The sequence below is a fragment of the Emiliania huxleyi genome (genome assembly GCF_000372725.1).
Source record: "Emiliania huxleyi CCMP1516 chromosome Unknown EMIHUscaffold_13, whole genome shotgun sequence".
Classification (NCBI taxonomy): domain Eukaryota; phylum Haptophyta; order Isochrysidales; family Noelaerhabdaceae; genus Emiliania; species Emiliania huxleyi.
In genome coordinates, this window is record NW_005201287.1 from 712,889 (window position 1) to 733,104 (window position 20,216).

The 20,216-nt window shown below is 65.2% G+C and overlaps 3 protein-coding genes across 3 annotated transcripts; 2 read left to right on the forward strand and 1 right to left on the reverse strand.

Moving 5' to 3' along the window:
* Positions 1–273: 273 nt before the first annotated feature.
* On the forward strand, positions 274–4,150 carry EMIHUDRAFT_449118 (hypothetical protein). Its single transcript, XM_005789218.1, has 9 exons — positions 274–1,006; positions 1,085–1,152; positions 1,223–1,343; positions 1,471–1,608; positions 1,677–1,699; positions 1,773–2,040; positions 2,409–2,819; positions 3,119–3,313; positions 3,535–4,150. Exons 1-9 carry the CDS (start codon positions 380–382, stop codon positions 3,982–3,984), a joined length of 2,301 nt encoding a protein of 766 aa, XP_005789275.1. The 5' UTR covers positions 274–379; the 3' UTR covers positions 3,985–4,150.
* Positions 4,151–7,124: 2,974 nt separating this feature from the next.
* Positions 7,125–10,243, reverse strand: EMIHUDRAFT_201109 (hypothetical protein; the record flags this gene model as incomplete). The annotated part of the gene is made up of 6 exons (XM_005789219.1): positions 7,125–7,557; positions 7,637–7,674; positions 7,757–7,815; positions 7,889–8,627; positions 8,789–9,232; positions 10,070–10,243. The coding sequence occupies 6 exons, from the start codon at positions 10,241–10,243 to the stop codon at positions 7,125–7,127; spliced, it is 1,887 nt and encodes a 628-aa protein (XP_005789276.1).
* An 8,471-nt stretch (positions 10,244–18,714) lies between these two features.
* On the forward strand, positions 18,715–19,517 carry EMIHUDRAFT_98250 (hypothetical protein; the record flags this gene model as incomplete). The annotated part of the gene is made up of 2 exons (XM_005789220.1): positions 18,715–18,862; positions 19,114–19,517. The coding sequence occupies 2 exons, from the start codon at positions 18,715–18,717 to the stop codon at positions 19,515–19,517; spliced, it is 552 nt and encodes a 183-aa protein (XP_005789277.1).
* Between the last annotated feature and the right edge of the window lie 699 nt (positions 19,518–20,216).

The window sequence follows — 20,216 nt, forward strand, 5'->3', positions numbered from 1 at the left end:
AGCGGCAGCGCGCGCCGAGTTCAGTACGGCTCTACGTCAATACGTGTTTCGTTTCATCAAGGGGGAGTTTTGTTGTGAAATTCTTCATCGTTGTCCTCCCGTCCTCCGAGCGTGTGCTAGGGGCCCAGCAGACAGGAGAGGTACGGCTCGGCTCTAGCCTGGGTTCCGGCTCCTAGCCAGATAGGGGGTCTGTTGCCTATGACTCGCACCATAGGCTGGCGGCTCTGTGCTTCGGCAGGCTGGGGTCGAAGGTTACGGCTTACGGTCCTGACACGAGAAGCACGCGTGTGGCTAAAGTGCCACGTCCGACGACAGCAGCCCGACAGCAGCGCCGACAGCTCGGTGCCTTCTCAGTCTCGTCTCTCGGAAGACACACACGATGGCCCGCGCTCAGCGCTGCGCTCCGACCACTGCTGTGATTGGCGCCGGCTTAGCACTCCTCCTCCTCAACAATGAGCTGCTCTCACACGCTGCGGGCCGAGGCGGTGCCGAGGCCAGAGAGCCACTCCTTTTCGATGACACGCCGCGTGTGGAGGCCGGCGCAATGCCCGCTGCTGCCACTGAGGCCGCGTCGAATCCGCCACCTTCGCCTTCGCCACCTCCGCCTTCGCCGCCACCTCCACCGCCGCTGCCCCCGCCACCGCCTCCGCCACCGCCTCCGCCACCGCCTCCGCCACCGTCGCCGTCACCGCCTCTGCCTCCGCCGTCGCCGTCGCCACAGCTCGTCTTCCCGGCCACCACTCCAGCCGGTGCGGCCAACTCGACGGCGTGCGGACCGGGCCGCTCTCCGTACCACGTGCTCCTCACCGCCTCGTCCGGCCACTACCAACGGTGGCAGACCCGCGTCTTCTTCCACCACTACACGGCCATCAAGGCGGCGCACCCGTGCTCGGACCTGGGCGGCTTCACGCGGCTGCTCACCCTCCCCGACCGCCTCACGCTGGCGGAGGAGGACCGCGGCCTCTCCGCCGTGATGACGACCATCGTCGCGAGGGAGCTAACCAAGGCGCGGCGCGGCCGCGTCGCAGTGCGGCCGCGCGCGGAGTGTGATGGGGCGGTCTCATCACACGAACGCGGCGTGTAGGAGACGGAGGACCTCGGCTTCGTCGTGCTCAACCGGCCAACCTCGATCCGCGCCGTGCTCGCGTCGGGGCATCTCGCCCCCTCTCGCGGCCCCCGCCACACACGCGCGCGACTCGTGTCCCGGCCCCTTGCGGCGCAGGCAGCTCGCCGCGCGGCTGGCACCGGACGAGCGGCACGTCTTCATCGTCGAGACGGACCACGTCCTCCTCAAGCCGCTCCCAAACTTGCTCGCCACCGCAGCTGGGGGCGAAGAGGCCGCCGTTGGCCCGCCCGAGCACGCCTCCGCGACACGCGACACGCCCACGCACATGCTGCATGCACAACATGCACAACATGCATGCACGTGCTGCACATGTCACATGCACATGTCCGAGACCTGCCCCTCAGGCCGCCGCCTACCCCTTCCACTACATGGACCCGAGGCGGCCGGGGTGCGCGCCCATCGTGCGGCGGCACGCGGGGTCGGCCGAGGCGGCGGCGCGCGTGCAGCAGGTCGGGCCGAGTCCGCTGCTCATCTCGCTCGAGGCGCTGCGCTTATTAATAGTTAATTAAGCGCTTAATTAATTACTAAGTAAGCGCTCATCTCGCTCGAGGCGCTGCGCCGCGTCATCGACGGGCGGCCGGCTGCGCTTCGTCGGCACGAGAGGCGCGGCCGGCGCCCTGATTGCGCGGCCCGTGTGGCGGAGTAGGTGGGTCAACATCTCCTTCGACATGAAGCGGGACGGCGAGGCGGACGCCGAGTTCAACTGGATGCTCGAGATGTGGGGCTACTCCGTCGCAGCGGCGCGCGCCCCCCTCAAGCACTTGGTGGTCGAGCGGCTGCAGATCGAGCCGTCGCAGCAGTTTGGCGTCCGGATCACGCCCGAGGCGGCGGGGCCGCGCTGGTACGAGGCCGGGGGCGAGCCGACGCACCACGTGCTGCACTACACTTTCTCGCACGAGTTCTCGCGCGACGGGGTGCGAGGGAGGGGGCGGAGAGGGAGGGGGCGGAGAGGGAGGGGGCGGAGAGGGCACACGCACACACGCACACACACACACACAAGAGAGGGGGGGGGGGGAAGGGAGGGGGGGGGGGGGGGGGAAATTGCCCCCCCCGTGATCCGAGCGGAGTGGGGCCCCCAAAGGGCGGGACTCCCCCCGCGCAGGTCCCCATGGGGGACAACCCCCACGGCGAGGGGAAGCTCCAAAAGGGCGCCTTCCAGGGGGGGGGGGCCCGCGACCTGGCGCCGCCGCCTCGTTGCCCCCTCGAGGGGGGGGGGGAGATTGCAACCCGCCGTGATCGGAGCGGAGTGAGGCCTCGAGAGGGCGGGACTCCCGCCGCGCAGGTCCCGATGGTGGACAACCGCGACGGCGAGTGGAAGCTCGACAAGCGCGCCTTCCAGCGCGGCGTGCCCCGCGACCTGCCGCCGCCGCCTCGCTGCGCCCTCGAGGCGGCGTGGGTGCTGTGGCGCAAGCTGCACGAGACGATGGAGGCGGCGGCGCCCGGCCCGAACCACTGGGAGGACGCGCCGCTGCCGGCCAGCCCGACCGCGGTACTGGCGGCACGCACGCGCGCGCTCTCTTCGCTCGGCGTCGCCGCGCGGCTCGTGGGGAGCGGGCCGTGGAGGTGGGGAGGCGACGGCGACCTGTACTTGCTGCGGGGCGGCTGGGCGATGACGCCGTGGGGGAGCGCGCGCTGGGGCGCCGCACAGAACTGGCACGAAGTTGCTGGGGACGCGGCGCCGGCCGGCGCGCAGGTCGCTCTCTACTTGTGCGGCTACCAGCGGTGGACATGACCACGACACGTCCGGGACACGTCCGGGACATGTCCCCATAGGTCGTCCTCTACCTGTGCGGCTACCAGCGCTGGACCCACTCGGCGAGGCTCGAGGAGGAGGGGGGCACCACCACTCTCGTCCTCGAGGGCCGCCCCCCGCCCCCCGCCGCCGGCGACGCGCGGGGAGGCGGCGGCGCGGGCGAGGAGGCGGGCGCCGCGCGGAGCGAGCAGAGCCGCGCGGTGCTGCAGGGCCCTCTACTGACTCCCACCGCGGACGAGGCGGAGGATGCGGCGTCCGCGATCGCCGCGGCGGACGACACGCGCGCGGACGCCGACGCCGACCCGGCGGCAGTGCGGCGGCGCCTCCTCGGCACTGGGCCGTGGGAGCACGGGCCGCTCGCCGGCAGGCAGCTCTTCTTCCTCGCGGGTGGAGTCGCGTTCGATGGGCGCGGGCGGCGGCGAGGCAACTGGAGCGTGCTTCCGCCGCCCGCCGGCGGCGCGCTGGCCGAGGCGACGCCCGCGGCGGGCGTTGCGTCTCACCGCCGCTCACGGCACGGGCGGGAGTCGTGTCGATTGAGAGCAGGTGCGGCTGGCGATTGGCGGGGCGGCCCCACTCTCCCTCGAGGCGTCGGGGCTGGCGGCAGAGGTGATGCGTCCCCTCCCAGGCTCTCACGACTGCGCGCCGCGCCGCCTAGGCGTCCTGCTGGAGGCTGAGGCAGAGAGAGACGCGGCTGGCGGCGGCCGATTTTGTGTGGAAGGCGCCGGCGCGCCGCTGCTTCTCGAGCTGCTCCGACCGCACTTCGCCGCCGACCGAGGCGGCGGTGCGGTCGTCGGGCCTCGGCCGCGTCGCCATGGCGGCGGCGTGGTCGTGGGGCTTCAACCGCGAGGGGGTGCGTTTCGTGGTCGAGAAGGGGGAGGCGCTCTTCCGCTCGCCGTGGGGGCAGGGCCGGTGGGGCTTTGTGCCGTCGCGCGACGACGTCATCTTCGTCGACTTTGCGCAGCAAATGCACATGCTGCGCTTCGACCGCGCCCATGCGCGCTTCGTGTCGACCCGCTGCTCCGACGGCGACACCGTCTCGGGCAACCCGCTCGGGGACACAGCCGACATCACGCGCCGCCTCGAGGATGGCTGGGACAAGTGGTGAACCATGCGCCGTTATGTCCCGGTGGGCAAGTGAAACTTTCATCTATCTAAAGTCCGCGTGCGGCAGAGGCCAGACGCCAGAGCTCTCTGGGTGTCTCTGGCTGATCGAATTCGATCTCGATGTAGCAGCGCGGATTTTATTCTAGTTTTTGTTTTGTGTGTGTTCATGCAGCAATCATCATTTTGTGGGCGACGAGAAAAAAAAGGGGACAGACACAAGAGATTGAAGATCCCTCACACCAAGATCGTGCAGGGCGGGGACACATGTCCCTAAATCCCATCTCGTCTCAGAGTTTGACCGTTTTTATTTATTTATTTATTTACCACGCGGTCGCGCGGTCCTATTGCAATAGTCGCGGTCTGGGCTCACTCTGGCTCGTGGTGTCACAACCTGTAAAGATGGCGAGAGGCCCAGCGGGCGCGCTCAGAGCTTCTCGAAGACAAAGAGGACCCCCTCTAGCTGCGCGCGCAGCACGAGCAGCGAGTCGTCGAGGAAGACGGGCGTGCAGGCGCTCAGCACGCGCAAGGCCTTGGCCTGCTTGTCGGCGGGCTCCCAATTGCGCCCGCCCGCGCTGAGGCGGTCTGCGCGTACCAGCAGCTGGCCGGCGGAGCCGACGCTCCACGAGCAGTCTGCGGTGACCGCGTCGACGCCGGCGAGGCCGCCGAGGAGCGAGAAGATCGAGCCCTCCCGCAGCGAGACGGGCTCGACGAAGGAGAGGAGCCGGTAGCCAGCCTGTGTGTCCGCAGGCCGGGTGCGGGGTCTCCGCTGGAAAGGCACGTGCAGGGGGGCCGGCGGGGCGGAGGGAGGGGGGGGGGGGGGGGCTCCACCTCGCCGCTCTCGGTTTTCATCGTGAGTCGTCTGTGAGCTGTCTAGGAGGTGTCTACGAAGTGTCTAGGAGGTGTCTAGGAAGTGTCTAGGAAGTGTCTAGGAGGTGTCTAGGAAGTGTCTAGGAGGTGTCTAGGAAGTGTCTAGGAAGTGTCTAGGAGAGTGTCTAGGAAGTGTCTAGGGCGTGTCTAGGAAGTGTCTCGGAGAGTGTCTCGGAGAGTGTCTAGGAGAGTGCCTAGGAGAGTGTCTAGGAGATCGCCTCCGCCCGCCGCTCGATCTTCATCGTGAGCTGCGGCGTCTCGACGGCGGCGAAGTCCGCGGCGTAGCCGGTGAGGCCGCCGTTGCGGTGGAAGGCCTTTGACGTGGTGTAGCGCAGCTGCCACGCGCCGGGCAGGTCGTCGGAGAGGTGCCTAGTCTCAAGGGGCGGTCGCCTCTGGAGGAGTCGTCGCGCTGGGGCGGGCTCCAGCGAGAGAGGGTGCCAGTCGGGGCCGGCGGGGCTCCCCTCCTCCTCGAGCTCGGACACGATCTGGGACACGTCGGCAGCGTCCTCCGCCGACACGCGCGCGCCCCGCTCGGGCACCTGCGAGGGAGGGCGGGATGGGGACGAGCGGCTAGGGGGTGGCGGTGAGGGAGGCGCGGCGCAGGGGCCCTAGGGTGAGGGAGATCGGAGAGGGGGAGGAGCGCGCAAGAAGGGGGCTGGGGGAGATGTCTCGGCAGTGGCACACCTCGTCGAGCAGCTCGAGCAGCTCCAGCACGAGGTCCTCCTCTCCCCCCTCCCCCTCCTCCTCCCCCTCCTCCTCCCCCTCCTCCTCTGCACCCATGGCCGCCGCCACCTCCGCCGCAGCAGCAGCCTCGCTCGGAGTCACCACCGGCGGCACAGGCGTCGCCGTCACTGCAGGCGTCGCCGCCACCGGGGTAGCCGCCACCACCACAGCCGCCGCCGCCACAGGCGCTGCCGCCGCCGCCGCCACCGTAGCCACCGGAGCCGCCACCGGCGCCGCCGCCACGGGAGCCGCCGCCACCGGCGCTGCCGCCACTGGCGCTGCCGGCGTCGCCGTCACTGGCATCGCCACCACCGGAGCCGCTGCCACGGGCATCACGGGCACGGGTGTCACCGGCACAGGCGCAGCCGAAGCCACTGGTGCAGGTGTCACCGGCACAGGTGCAGGCACAGACGCAGGTGCCACTGGCACAGGTACAAGTGTCACCGGAACAGGCGTTGCCACGGGCGTTGCCGTCACTGCTGCCGCCGCCACAGGAGAGAGTGCCACGGGCGTGGCCGTCACCGTCACGGGCGCCGCCGTCACCGTCACGGGCGTCGCCGTCACGGACGCCACGGGCGCGGCAGGCACCGGCGCCACAGGCACTGGCGCAGGGGCTGCCGCCGCCGCTGTCGCCACCGCCGGTGCTGGTGCTGCTGCCGGTGACGGCGAACGCCCGCGGGACGCTGCTGCCGGCGCTCGGGGTCCCTTCTTCTTGCCGCCCTTATTCTTCTTTGCGAGCAGCACGACTGGCCGCGAGCGATGCCCCTCCCTGTGCATCGGCCCAGCGCAGGAAGCATCCGAGCCGCCAGCCGCATGCCCGCCTCTGCTGAGCGCCCATGAGCCTCGCGCGTCGCGCGGCGCCAGTGCCGGGGCGAACGCAAGCGCCGAGGCGATTGCGACCAGCCACATTGTTGAGGCTGGAGAGCCGAGGCTCGGACGAAAAAAATCCTCTTCTTCGCAGTCTGGAGGCGGGGGGCGAACCAAGTACGATAGAGAAACCACGGAATCGTAGCCCGATTCGCACGATCGACTGTGCCGTCGATTATCCGGCCCGCCGGCTGCGGGCTAGGTGCGCTTCATTGCTCCCCGGCCCCCCTAAGTGAGAGAGAGAGAGATTTTTATTAACCAACAAGAAATCACGACTCTCACAGTAATTTGGGCTCGGCAGCTTGTTAGCCCTCAGCCGAAGCTGGGGCCGGTCCCGTAGCCGAGAGAGCCCGCGCCGATGAGTTCGACGCGGTCGGGGGGGCCTGCGGAGAGGCCAGCGAGTTGGCGATCGCTGTACTTCTAAGTGTGAGGTTACCGACTGCACTCCAAGTGCTCCAAAAACTCAGAAAACCATTCCCTGCCCGCTAGACTGCTTTTTGTGCGTACCTACACGGCTACGCGCGTCTCGACGTCTGTGTCGAGTCATGCAGCGGCCAAGCTAGCCCAGGGAGGCCAGGACCAGCATCCCCGTGAACAGGGATCGCCCCGAGGAAGAGAGACGCAGCAAACTGACGCGAAGTTCGCAACAGGTAATCGGGCGGCGCTCTGGGAAGGGTACTCACTCTATTCGCCCTCTTCGCTCTCATCGCTCGAGGCACCCTCGAACTCCGGGTCGATCCCACCGTAAGGAGGAGCAGACGCGGCATCGTGGAGCAGAATGCTCCAGTCGCCGTCCTGAGTCTCACGCCAGCCGCAATTTCGGAATAGCCTTCGTCGGCCGCTTGACAGAGTCACGGTCGTCGAGTCGGCTTGCAGACGCGCCGGCTTGGGAAAGTGGACGAAAACCCATTCCGTGATGGAGCGCAGCAGTTGTTCAGTAACCAAGACGTCATCGAGGTCGGAGCTGTCGATGCTTTCGATGGTCGGCCCGACACGCTCGTAGTGCTCGTAGTCACAATTACAGTAGCCCAGGACAGAGCGTCCCTTGACGTCGCCCATCGGCCCCCGCCGCAGCTCAAAGATCGCACGGGGTTCGCGATCGTTCATTTCGCCCTCGCTTTCCATCAGAGCTCGTGCAGCTTTAGGGTCTTCTGTCAACGGTCTGCCATCTGGGAAGACGCACCCCTCACACACACCAGCCTCCGGTTCGATAGTTTCGCTGCACCAGCAGCACCTCTCGACGATCTGAGTCTGGAAGACCACAATGTCCGCGTGCGGTGCAAGGCATGGCAAGCGCCACGAGTCGCGAGTGTGACCTTGGGTCGGAGCCTCTTGGGTGTCGACTTGGTGGCCTTGTCCGAGTCGCGGTTGTGACCTGGTCCGAGTCGCGAGCGTCTCCCACACATTGACTGGCAGGGGTTGTGAAAGCGCCACCAGCCACTCGTCACTCAGGTCTCGCGTCGGAAGCTCGAACCCGCAAACAGGCGCCAAAGAATGCAGGCCGAGGCACTGACAGAGCCAGAGCTTGACTGCCCTCGGCATCGTCGCTGGCAGCTCCAACATCGTCGCGTCGCTATGGCAGCCACCGATTCCCGCACCACAGATTTTCTCTCCGTCATGTCCAAGGGGGAGGTGGTCGATATCACTCAGGTAGAGAAGAGACCCTTGAGGGTCAACCTTTCGGAGTATTCGTTTTATCTTTCGAATGATTCCGCCGATTGTGCCACTGCTTTCGTCATCCGCAAGTTGAAGATAGAGAAGGCACACGCCAGCGATGTTGTTGTGCAGCAAGCTGTCGAGGCGCTGTGCCCAGGTGGGGTGCAGGAGTATGCTGACTGGTGCCCCGCCATGAGGGGAGTACTCACCGATGCGGTCTTGAAGCAGGGCTCGTGTGGCGCGCTCGGCGCGCTCTTGGGCGGCGTGGCGCATCCATGTGGAGACTTGCGACGCGCGGCCAAGAGTCCCCGTGTCTGTCACGCCGGAGCAGTGGCACATGAAAGACATGACATGGCGAAGCAGCTCCACCGGCAGGTCAGGAAGCTCCACAGGCGGACCGGTCAGCTCCACAGGCGGCTCGGGCAGCTCCACGCGCGGACCGGGCATCATTTCAGTAGAGACTTCGGGGACGCACGACGGACGGCGCGAGCCGCGAGCCCAGAACTTGACTCTGTGTTCACCGGACCAGGTCTACATCATCGATCGAAAATCTCTGTCGCGCGCTCCCCGCTCACCTGGCCAATCTCAACCAATAAACTTCTCTCATCTCCCAATCTCAGACGAAGATAAACAACCGCGCCACGGCCAACGCAGTTACCATAGACACGAGATATTCAACCAAACCGCCTCACAGCCTGCGGCATCACAAAGTCCATCCAGCAGTCCTTCAGACTCACCGCCGACCCCCGCCGATCGTCAAAGAGCGGCTCTCTCGCGAGCAGCTCCCCCAGCAGCAGCAGCTGCACCGCGCGCTTCCGGCAAGCCTCCGGGAAAAGCTCGTGGTTGTGCGGCGACCACGGCTCCGCCGCTCGCAGCACGAGGTGCGCCGGCGAGCCGTCGGCCGCGGGCGGGTCGGCTGCTCGCATCTCGCGCGCGATCGAGAGGGGCGTGGGCGGGGGCGGATCTGCGGCGATCGCCGCCGCCAGCCGCGCAACGAGCACCGGCTTGAGGCCATCGGTGGGCAGGCTCCGCTCTGCGAGCGCTTCGCGCAGCTTGCGCACGGTCAGTCTTGCGGGCGACGGGACGCGCGCCGCGGCGAGCACGTCCGCGCCGGCGCGCAGCTCGGCCCTCGCCCGCTCGGCGCCGATGATGGCGAGGTGGTGCAGCGGCGTCGTCCAGCGGCTGCTGAGCGACAGCCAAGCGACCACCTCCATGTGGTTCTGGTTGCGCGCCATCCCCTCCGCATCCCCGCGGAGGCCGTTCCACGTGATGGCGCGAGCAGCGCCGTAGCTGGAGGCGACCTGAACGCAGCGCAAGTGGCCCCAGCAGCAGGCGACGAGCAGCGGCGTGAGGCCGTCCCTCGCCCGATTCACCGTCGCGCCCGCGGCGAGCAGCACAGCGGCAACCTCCGCGTGGCCGCTCACGCAAGCGACGAGCAGCGGAGTGGCGCCGTTTGACCTAACCTGGTTGACGTTTGCTCCCCCGGCGAGGAGGGCAGAGACGACGTCGGCGTGTCCCCTCTCGCAGGCGATGAGCAGCGGCGTCGAGCCGCTATTGGTCGGCTGGTCCACCGCTACGACTGACGGCCTAGAGGTGGGCTTGTGGTCGAGCAGCAACTTGGCGATGCACGCCCGGCCCTCCTTGCAGGCGGCGTACAACGGTGTGACGCCCGTGTTTGTCCTCCGGTCGACGGCCGCGCCCGCAACGATGAGGGCGGAGGCGATCTGCGTGTAGCCAAAATGACAGGCGAAAATAAGAGGCGTGAAGCCATTGTTGGTCGCCTGGTCCACCGCTTGGCCGGACGCGAGCAGCGCCTCCACCCTGGGCCTATCCCCCAGCCGCACGGCAGTCACCAGGTTGGTGTCGCTGTTGTCGATGAGCTGGCAGATGTTGAGGTCCCACTTGACAATCACCGTCCGGCCCGGCAGCGTCTTTGTGAACCTGGACGAGTGGTGACCGCACACACACGGCACCGGGAACTTGATGCTAGAGCCGGGCGAGAAGTCGCGCGGCAGGATGATGCGGAGCTTGGCGATGTGCGGCATCGCAACGTCCTCCTTTGCGAAGGCCCTCTCCCACTCCAGCGGCAACTCGCTCTCGTGCATCAGATGGGGAGGGGCGAGGGTCACCAGATTCGGGGCCGCCATCGATGGACGGGCCGGCGCTGCGCGCGCAATGGGGAGGTGTCGCTCCGAGCGTTTCGCCCTAGCTAGAAGGGGGCGCCGCCGGCCAACGGGCCGACGATTGACGTTTCGCACCACAATACCTCGCAGTGCTTTGTTATAAGACAAAGTACACGACAGCTCCATTCGACCAACCATACAACAACCCATGTCCATGTCCATGTCATGTGCATGCACACCAAACACCCCTCCGACCCCCTGTATGGGCCACAGACGGGCATTGCACGCAAGCATCTCATTGCTACTCTTGCTACTACTTCGCCGTGGAGCTAGCACCGCTGCCTCACGAGCCACAGCCCGTTAGTACCTCTGCCTTGCTACATGGTCATGGTGGTGCGCTCGAGCTCCTTGAGGGCCGCCTTGTGTGCGGCGACTTCGATGTTGGACATGTGCACCAGCACAGCCTGAGTGAGACCAAACGGCTCCAGCTTGTAGTCATCGAGGATCTCCTCGAAGAGCTTGCGGGCATCTACCTCGTTCTCCTCGGAGAAGAAGACGATGCGCGAGCGGAAAGAGCGGCGAAACATCTGCTTGAGCCTGGCGCGGTAGGTCTCAATCTGGCCGCGCGCGGTGAGGGAGAGGTGCTTGTCGAGCTTCTTGTATTCGGTGAACCAGCCAGACGTCTTGTTGACGGCGTCAGCAATCCAGCCACCTGGCAGTTCGACCTCGGTCTCGTCCTCGATCGAGAGCATGTCCCTGACGATGGACTCGCGCTGCACGCGCGCCTTGGTCTCGGGCGGCAGCACAGCGTGGCCCTCCTCCTTGCGGACCCGCTCCTCGCGGCGCTCCAGCGCCTCGAGCTGCGCCGTCTTGGACTCCGACTTGGAGATAATGAGGATCTTCCTCCCAGCTTTGCACGGATACTGAACGACAAAGCCGTTCCTGCCTCGATTGTCGCGGTGGTGCTCGAGGTCAATGGCACGGGCGCCTTTGCGGATGCCTACGACTTTGTCCACGCGCCACATGCCACCGATCTTAAGAGCGACTTTCATCCCCACCTTTGCTGGGTTTGGCCCGTTTTCGTCCGTGAGGCGAGGCAATGCCGCCGGCGGCTCAGTCCAATCAAGTTGTGCGCCGGCGGCGGCGGCGGCGAGCGCCTTCTCGCTGGGAGGATCGGCGTCCGGCTTGGGCGGCGGAGCCTTGACGGCGGTGCCGGGGGCCTCGTTCTCGGTGGCGGGCGGGAGGGCGTCGGTCGACATGCTGGTGCGAAGAAGCGTGTTAGGACAACGGTCTTCAGGGGGGGGGGGGGGGCGAAGCTCGCAATTCTTTTGAGCTGTCGCAACACGGACACACACACATGACTTGTATTTTATTATTTTTTGTCGATAATAATAATTCTCGGGTGTTCACAGCACACTGGCACGACAAGGGCGCAGACTGGCGCGGACTGGCACACAAAAAAAGAAGGGAAGCTGACATTAGTGCCACCCTCCCGCGGGTTTTTTCTTTCTTTTCGCCGCGGCCTTTGAGAGCGATGGCCGCAGCGCTCGTGGTGGAGGTTGGAGGCAGGAGGTCACGCCCCATCCAGAGCGCCGTCGTCGCCGGGTTTTTGGCCCCCGGGTCGTCGCCCGACGGTTGCTGCGCGGGGCAGCAGACCATCGGACGGCGCGACGACGCCCCGTCCGGCACGCTCCCCCCTCCACCCGGCTATTGCCGCACGAGCGCCCTCAGCGGCGGAATTTTTCCCTCGCGCTTCCTTTTTGTTGTTTTGAGCTTAGCCTTCGATGTTATGAAAACAAACGCTTTGTTGTTTTTGAGCTTAGCCTTCGATGTTAGGAAACAAAGCAAGGTTTGTTGTTTTCCCTATTAAAACTCCTGGGCTCTCAATGCCTAGCCCGCCGTCAGCCGCGGCCCGCATGTCCAGACAGTGCGGGCCTCGACGCCACACTAGGTCCATAGGGATTGGATTGAAGCCTGGCTCGTCTCGAAGGTGAGGTACCGAGGCCCTGAAATATCTAACGTAGTTGATGTGTATTAGGTATGTTGTCGGCAAAACAAGACACAGAGCTCACACAGACAGAATCACAGCGGGAGGAAAGCGGCGAGTCGCAATTCCTGGGGTCGTTGTTGATGTATGTTGTTGGCAGCACGAGAGAGGAGCCTTCCAAAAAATAATAAAATACTCTCACAGCACACTGGCACGACAAGGGCGCAGACTGGCGCGGACTGGCACACAAATAAAAGAGAAGGGAAGCTGACATTAGTGCCATCGCCGCGGCCTCCCATCCCTGAGGTGGTTTTTCTTTCTTTTCGCCGCGGCCTTTGAGAGCGATGGCCGCAGTGGCCGCAGCGCTCGTGGTGGGCACTGCTGCCTTCGCACGCAATCTTGCTAAATTTCCTGTGTGCTGCTCGACGACATGCTCGTGGTCGTGCTCGAGGCTGGCCGGAGGCGTGCTGGTGGTGGTGGCTCCGCCTTCGCAGGTGGTGGCTCCGCCTTCGCAATCGCTGGTGCACTCACGCCTCCGGCACCGGACAAACAGTGCCGTGATGACCCTCCCGTCCCAACGTCGCCCGGCCATGGCGAGGCGCCATGCAGCGGTGGTTTGCACAGACTACACCACGGCCGCTGTGACCTTCTTCTCCAACGTGCGCGTGCCGGCCACACTGGTGGCTGCGACCGCAATCAAGGAGGCGTTCGTGCTTGTGAGTGTCCCACGCGACCTGGCGGCCTCGCAAGGATGGCGCATCCTGCGGCGGTGCTACACGCTGCTGATGCTCTTCTCCTTCAGCGAGGAGCTGTCCTGTGTCTTCATCTCCACGGGAGCGATGATGCTGCTGCAGAGTGGCACGCTCGACACCAAAGCCCCGTCGCTCGTCGCATTGCTGGCGCGTGAGAGTGATACAGAAGTAGCATGCTGGTGGGTGATGAGATTTCCATGACACACACACACACACACACACACACACACACACACACACACACACACACACACACACACACACGCACACACACACACACACACACACACACACGACCTGCCTCACACACACTAGCCCTCCCTCTCCGCCAGGTGCGAGAGCTCGAGTACGAGTACGTCTCGGTGCGGCACCACTTCATCACCGGCGAGTCGCCTCCCCCTCCCGGCGGTGTCAGACCTGTCCCATGACGCGTCCAACACACGTTCCCTTCCAGGCGTGCTCTCGTTGATGTTTGCGCAGGCGCTGCGCGCGCGGCAGGCGCTACCGCTGCCAGCCCTCGCGCGTTAACCCCAACCCGACATGAAGAAACAACCCGCAACAACCCGCACCGAACCCTGCCAGGCACTCCGCTACCAGCCAGCCCTCGCGCGTGCAGCCATGTTCGCCGTCTGCTCTTCGGCCGCTTCGCTGCTCACGTACTCCAACGCGCGCACCATCACATACGGTGGCTACGCCGGGATGGCCCTCCGCTTCTGCGTGCTTCACCTCCGGCTGATGGCCTCCTACGCCCGGCTCGCACACCCGCTCGCCCTGATCGGGATCGCCTCCTCGGTCCTCGCGCTGGTCTTTGCGATTCAGGCGACGCACGAGCCGACCCACGCGCCGCCCGAGGAGCGCCGCTTGGGCTGGGGGCTAGAGATGCCGGCCGCGCGCCGCCGTGGCTGAGGCGGGCCTGACCGCGGCCGAGGACGTATAAGTCGTGCAACACACGACACCGGCACCGCGGAGAGTCTCTAATCGCCGCCGCCACACACGACACCGCGAGGAGTCTCTCCAGTAATCAAATGAGAGCACTGGGGTCGACCATTCCTCTTTGGTTCGCAGGTCTTGTTTTATTCGCTCAGAGACAGGGTGCGCCGCAAGCAGCGCAGCGAACCTTGGGCTTCTAACCCGCGTCCTTTGACTGACGCTCCTCCCACTGCCTCCTTACAAGCTCGCCTATGCCCGCAGGGCCGTCCGGCTCCGCCGCTCTCCGCTCCGCCTCTTTGCGCACCACGACGCTGTAGAAGTTGGTGTCCTTGATCCAGACCTTGATCATGAAGAACTCCATCGCCGCGCCCAACGCCGCGCTGGAGCAGACGAGAAACGCGGCGCGGCGAGGCGGCAAGCCCGTCAGCCGGGTGATGAACGGGAGTGCCGCCATCCGGCTGCTTTGCCCACTTGGGCGACGAGAAGAAGAATTCAATTTACCCCCCCGTCCACAGGTCTTGTCGCGGTCCGGTAGTTCGCCGGGCCCCCTGTTAGAGAAGGCGTCACACGGTCGCTCGGCCGCGGGACCAACGGGGCAATCAGGTCGCCCCGAATATTCGAGGGCAAGCTCCTCCACCGCACGACCCCTTCCCAGTACACCGGGGAGACCGGGTCCTGGGCCCTCACCTGTTGGTGGAGCACCCCCTTCGCCTCGCGAGACATCCGAGGTATCGACGTTGGTTTGAGGCAATCCGCAGCAGACCCGACCCGCTCCGAGAGAGCGGGCTTCCGCACCATCCCATACCTCTCGGAACGGGAAGGAGCACCGGGGGCAGTCCGCGTCAGCGAGTCGGTCGGGCGCAAACCCCGTCGGTAGGGGGGTGGTCCTGCCGAGGCCACATCGGGTGCATCCCCTCGCGTGGCAGATGTGCTCCGCCCTCGCGGCCCACGGCGCCCCTTGCTGGCTCTGGGGGGAGGGCGGGGGGGTCGATGTCGATGACCCCTCCGTGCTCCCGAAGGGTCGGTCCGATTCGTTGCAGAGTGTCTCCGCGTCGAGCTGAGCCTCCGCACCTTCGGCCGTGGTCAGCGTGATGCCGTCCACATCGGCGAGGTTGACATGTCCGTGCCCGGTCCTCTCCTCCGCGTCCGCGCCGCCCGATGCGACGCTGGCCGCGCGCCCGCCCACGGCGAGGACCTAGCTAGCGGGAGGCGTTACACGTCCTGGTGCAGCGGTTCGGGCGCGCGCCGCAGGATGCGCGGACCTACTTTGACGACATCGTGAGCGGCCGCCACTGCTCTCGCACTCGCTGGATGCGCTTCTATGGCAACGAGGGCGACGAGGTTTCGCGGCGCGACGGCACGCCTGACTTTACGCGGCCGGCGCCGGCAATCCTGGGCTTCGACTCGGGCGGCGGCTCAATTGACGGCTTCTGCGGGCGCCACGGGGGGTGGGGCAGCACCATCAGGCAGCGCTGCGTCCGCGCCAACCTGCAGCTGCTCGCCGTCTGGCCCTCTGACTACAACTTGTGCCGCAACTTTGAGTGGCAGGCGTGCGCTGCGCAGGGCAGCCTGCCAGACCAGGACGAGAACCGCATCAAATTTGCCGTCGCGCCCGGGTCCCTAAACACGGGCGGCGCTTACGGCCACCCCTTCAACCGCTGCTCCGGCTGGACTCCGAACGGCGCCAACAGCGGGACATACCCGAACGCGGGCTATGCGAACGACGACATCTTTTTCCTGGAGACGTGCTCTTCAACCTCCAGATCTGCGAGAATGGCGAGGAGCTCTTCCGCTTGAGGGCTGGCGAGGAGTGGCGCTGCCGCTTCTCGCCAGAGCGGGTGTACGAGCTGCAGCGGATCTTGATGACCCCGGCGGAGCCCGAGCCGTGGGGTGCGCCGCTGTGCCACTACAACCAGGCGGGGAATGAGGGGTGAGACGAGGCTGGCCCGGAGAAACTTAACTTACCCTTACCTGGCCCGGGCCGATTTTTTTCTGAGAAAGGCCTGGGTTCCGGCTCCTACCCGGATAGGGGGTCTGTTCCCACTGGCTGGCCCCTCCCAGATAGGAATCTATGTATGTCGAAAGGAGACGGCGCAAAGACGAGTTCGTCAGGCACAGAGGCCACAGCGCACACGGGGAACTGGAATGTCCGTGAAACGACTCGGAATCGAATCGGAACCCGGAAACGCATATATGAGCAAGACGTCGAATAGGAAACGAGATGGGCATTCACGTGGACCGGAAACGCGCAATGTATCGCAGTTCGCGAGAGTCGGGAAACTGGAGCTGGCCCGCATGTCGGAGCGGGTGCGGCACACGGGATACCTAGGCTGTCTTCTGGACATCTTCTGGACATCTTCTGAACATCTCACTTCTGGACTCCTGGATCTTCTGGACATCTCAGCCTATTGTCTTCTGGACCTCTTCTGGACATCTTCTGAACACATCTCTTCTGGACCTCTTCTGGATCTTCCGGATCTCTTCTGGACGTTCTTGGGACTCCCAGAGAGTCTGTGGGACGCTGGGACGCGATGCCTAGGCAACCCGCATCGACGTGGCTGCTGAATGCGGCTTGACCGGAGCCTCGGGTGTCTTCTTGCAGACCACCTTGAAATAGACGAGGAGGAAGGCCAGTCCGAGGACAATGAGCACAAGCAACGCGGCGGCGAGAATCACAACCAACGTGGTCAGCACGTCCTCCTTCCCAGTACCCGGCGGCGACGGCAGCAGTGGCGGAAAGGGGGGAGAGGAAGGTGGCGACGGGGGCGAGCACATCCCCTGCAGTGCATTGCGCGCCCAGGTCTCCAGCATCTGCCAATTTGCGTCGCTCATCGAGCCGTGCTGCTCCAGGACATTGAACGCGGGGCTGTAAAGGCGCGTCGCCCATGGGCCGCCGTCCTTGGAGTTGAAGGCGCTGCGTGCGCTTGCCTCGCTTGTGAAAACGTCGCCGAAAGCCCCCTGACTGCGCACATGCCATGTCACCACCCACCGTAGTTGGTCCTCGCAGGGGGGCGGCGGCGGGGATAAGACGGTGGTCTGGCCGTACCAGTTGTCACCCCAGCACTCTACGAGCGAGTTGTCCGCCCGGATGGCGCAGGTGTGGCGCCCGCCCGCCGAGATATGCGAGTACGGCACGTTTGGCATGATGTCGCGCGGGCGATTGTCACCCCAGCCCCAGCACTCTGCGAGCGAGTTGTCCGCCCGGATGGCGCAGGTGTGGTAAATGCCCACCGAGATCTGCGTGTACTCCACGTTTGGCGTGGCGACGGTCTGGCCGCTGCACTCTGCGAGCGAGTTGTCCGCCCGGATGGCGCAAGTCAGGTACTTGCCCGCCGAGATCTGCGTGTACGGCACGTTTGGCAAGACGGTGCCCTGGCCGTTGTAGCTGTAGCCCCAGCACTCTACGAACGAGTTGTCCGCCCGGATGGCGCAAGTGTGCAAGCCGCCCGCCGCGATCTGCGTGTACTCCACGTTTGGCGATGGGGTGGCCTGACCGTCGTCGTTGAGGCCCCAGCACTCTGCGAGCGAGTTGTCCGCCCGGATGCCGCAGGTGTGCGTGCCCCACACCGCGCCGCCCGCTGAGATCTGCGTGTACGGCACGTCTGGCGATGGGGTGCTCTGGCCGAAAGTGTTGTCACCCCAGCACTCTGCGCGCGAGTTGTCCGCCCGGATGCCGCAAGTGTGGTATATGCTCGCCGAGATCTGCGTGTACTGCACGTTTGGCGAGACGGTGGTCTGGCCGTACTCGTTCCAACCCCAGCACTCTGCGAGCGAGTTGTCCTCCCGGATGATGCAGGTGTGGTACTCGCCCGCCGAGATTGAGGGCGTGCAGCATGGCTTGTCGTATCCAATGTCTTTGATCCAGCATTGTGTGGGCGGAGACTCCCTTTCGTCAGGCACATAGCCTCCGTAGTATGCACCTTCGCCCTCGTAGCAGCTGCAATTGCAAAGCGGCGGCGCCGGTGGCGGCGGAGGCGACGCGGCGGCTAGTGCAGTCAGTCGGCGTGGGGTGGTCATCGCCTCGCATGGCACGACCAGAGAGAGCATCAGCATCTTGGCGGATGACACCTGCGGCGGTGGAGCGGTGCTCTGCCCGCGGTTGCGTGGCCAAGGGCGCGGGGTGGTTGCTTCGTATGCCAAACTGCCCATCGCCGCTGCAGTCGCCGCTGACACCGCTGCTGCCGCCACGCAGCTGCCGCGACAGAGAGCGAGTGCTTTGGGTGTGGAGAGGAGCGAGCGCACGCTGGGGAGTGTGAGCCGCGCACCATATCGCGATCGGAAGGAGCGACGTAGAGCGACGCCGTCTGATCGACTTTGATCCTCGCGTGACTCAATCGTGTCGGCGGCTTCCCTGAACATGATTTTTTTTGTCCGTCACACTTCTCTCTCGGGGGCTTGGGCGGGCCGCCCGGCGCCCGTACGTAATCGTTAACCCAGCCAGGCAGAAATAAAGAAAGAAAGCCAGTGCAGCAGCGCGTTGGGAGCGGATTGGTTCCCAACGCGGCCAATTGATATCAACCCCGGGGTTTTTTTCTGAGACGGCCCCGCCTGGGTTCCAACTTTTTGCGGGGTATGGTATGGTAGGGTCGCGGCCCAAAGGGTGGGGGGGTATGGTCCTGACCGCCCATCCCCGGTCTCCGGGAGGCTGGGTCTGTCAGCAGGCGGGGGGGTATGGTCTCGAGGTGGGTTGCGCGACGCTACCATACCATACCCCGCAAAAAGTCCGAACCCTGCTCCTCGTTGTTGTGCTCGGTCATCCGCCGCTGCATGAGGTTTCGGTGAAGAAGGACTTTCGGCGACGTCCGTTCCCTTGGACACGTCGACACATGGCCCCGACGCAGCTCAGCATTGTGCTGGAGCGCATGCTAAACGAACTCGGGATAGCCGACCTCAGTAAGTTCGAGGCTGTGCTCATGCACGATACAGGCGCGGTGCTCGACGCGATCCGAAGCACCGCTGCAGCCGCAGAGGCTGGTGCGGCGGCTTATGCCAGCTCGGCCACGAGCAATGTTGTTGTGTGCCCAAGCAGCACTGCTACCGCTGGCGCAATCTCTGTTCAGCACAAGGGCAGCATCTCCCGCACTCTCGTCAGCACAGACGCGCAAACCACGCTAAAGGGCTCGGACGTCCATGCAGCCGCGAGTAGTGCGACTGCTGAGATGCTGCTCCGGCAGGAGTTATAAGAGAAGTTGCGGTCACAGACCAAGGATCTCGCTTCTGAGCAGCGCTCTGCGAGCGCTATGAAGAAGGCGCGCTCGCGTCGGCGCGGGATGAGCTTGCTGCGGCACAAGAGCTGAGGCGCTCCGACTGCGACAACCTGAGGAGAGCGCAGCAGGCTGCTAAACGCGACATCAAAGCGGCCGAGCGGATGGCCGACCAGGCAAATCATGCAGCTCGAGCTGAGTGTGAGTGGCGTATCGGCGAGATGCGGGCCAAGATGCAGGCCGAGCTGCGCGAGCAGCTCGACGCGCTGCAGATTTCGATGGAGGCAGAGGCGAGGCGCGCTGATGCCGCAGAGGCGGAGAGGTCAAGGCTGCACAACAAGATGGAGGGGATTATGCGCACGCGTGAGGGGTTAATAGACGCACTCGCAGAGGTGCAGCGCAAGCGCGAACATAGTGATTGTTAAGAGATATACGTAGCGTTACAGTCGTACGGTCGTCGACCCTCCCACTGTTTGGGCCGCCCGTGCGGACCCCGGAGAGAGCTGTTGCGCGTGCAGACAGCGTTGCGCGAGCACTGGAGAGGCCAGCCCCCGGCTTCTCAGCATGTCGCGAGTGCTGTGTCTCTGCCTACCTGGTAGCTGGGTGCGGTGGGGGACTCCCTGGTGGCTTTTGGTTACAAATTTACGGATTTGCGGATTTACGGATCCACCCCCCTCCCTCCCTGAGCCCTGGTCTGACAGACTGACAGCAAACCCGGACAGCGCCTGACAGTGCCCGACAGCCTGACAGCGCTGACAGCACTTTCTCTGACAGCCTGACAGCACGTATCTGACAGCCTGACAGCAGAGTCTGACATCAGAGGGGCTCCGTCGCTGTCAGGCCCTAACGTGACAGCCTGACAGCTGCCTGACAGCCCGACAGCACACAGTGGCCTGACAGCAGCGCTGACAGCCCGACAGCCCGACCAGCCCGACAGCAGCACAGACCGTACACAGCCGTGCAGCCTCTTTCTTGCGCCCCATGAGGGTATAACAAAACATGCAAAGACATGTGAGTGTGGTCCATGTCCATGTAGTCATGGGCTGGTCATGGGTCTCTCTCTCAACCCTCCGTCCCTCCCGCCCCACCTCTGCGTACCCCTCTCTAGCACCGGCGGCTGTGCT

Excerpts from the sequence above, each read along its gene's own strand:
- EMIHUDRAFT_449118 (XM_005789218.1), top strand. The coding sequence starts at position 380 with ATGGCCCGCGCTCAGCGCTGCGCTCCGACCACTGCTGTGATTGGCGCC. Across the intron at positions 1,007-1,084 it reads TCGCGAGGGAGCTAACCAAG|GAGACGGAGGACCTCGGCTT; the intron begins GCGCGGCGCGGC and ends CGCGGCGTGTAG. Across the intron at positions 2,041-2,408 it reads ACGAGTTCTCGCGCGACGGG|GTCCCGATGGTGGACAACCG; the intron begins GTGCGAGGGAGG and ends CCCGCCGCGCAG.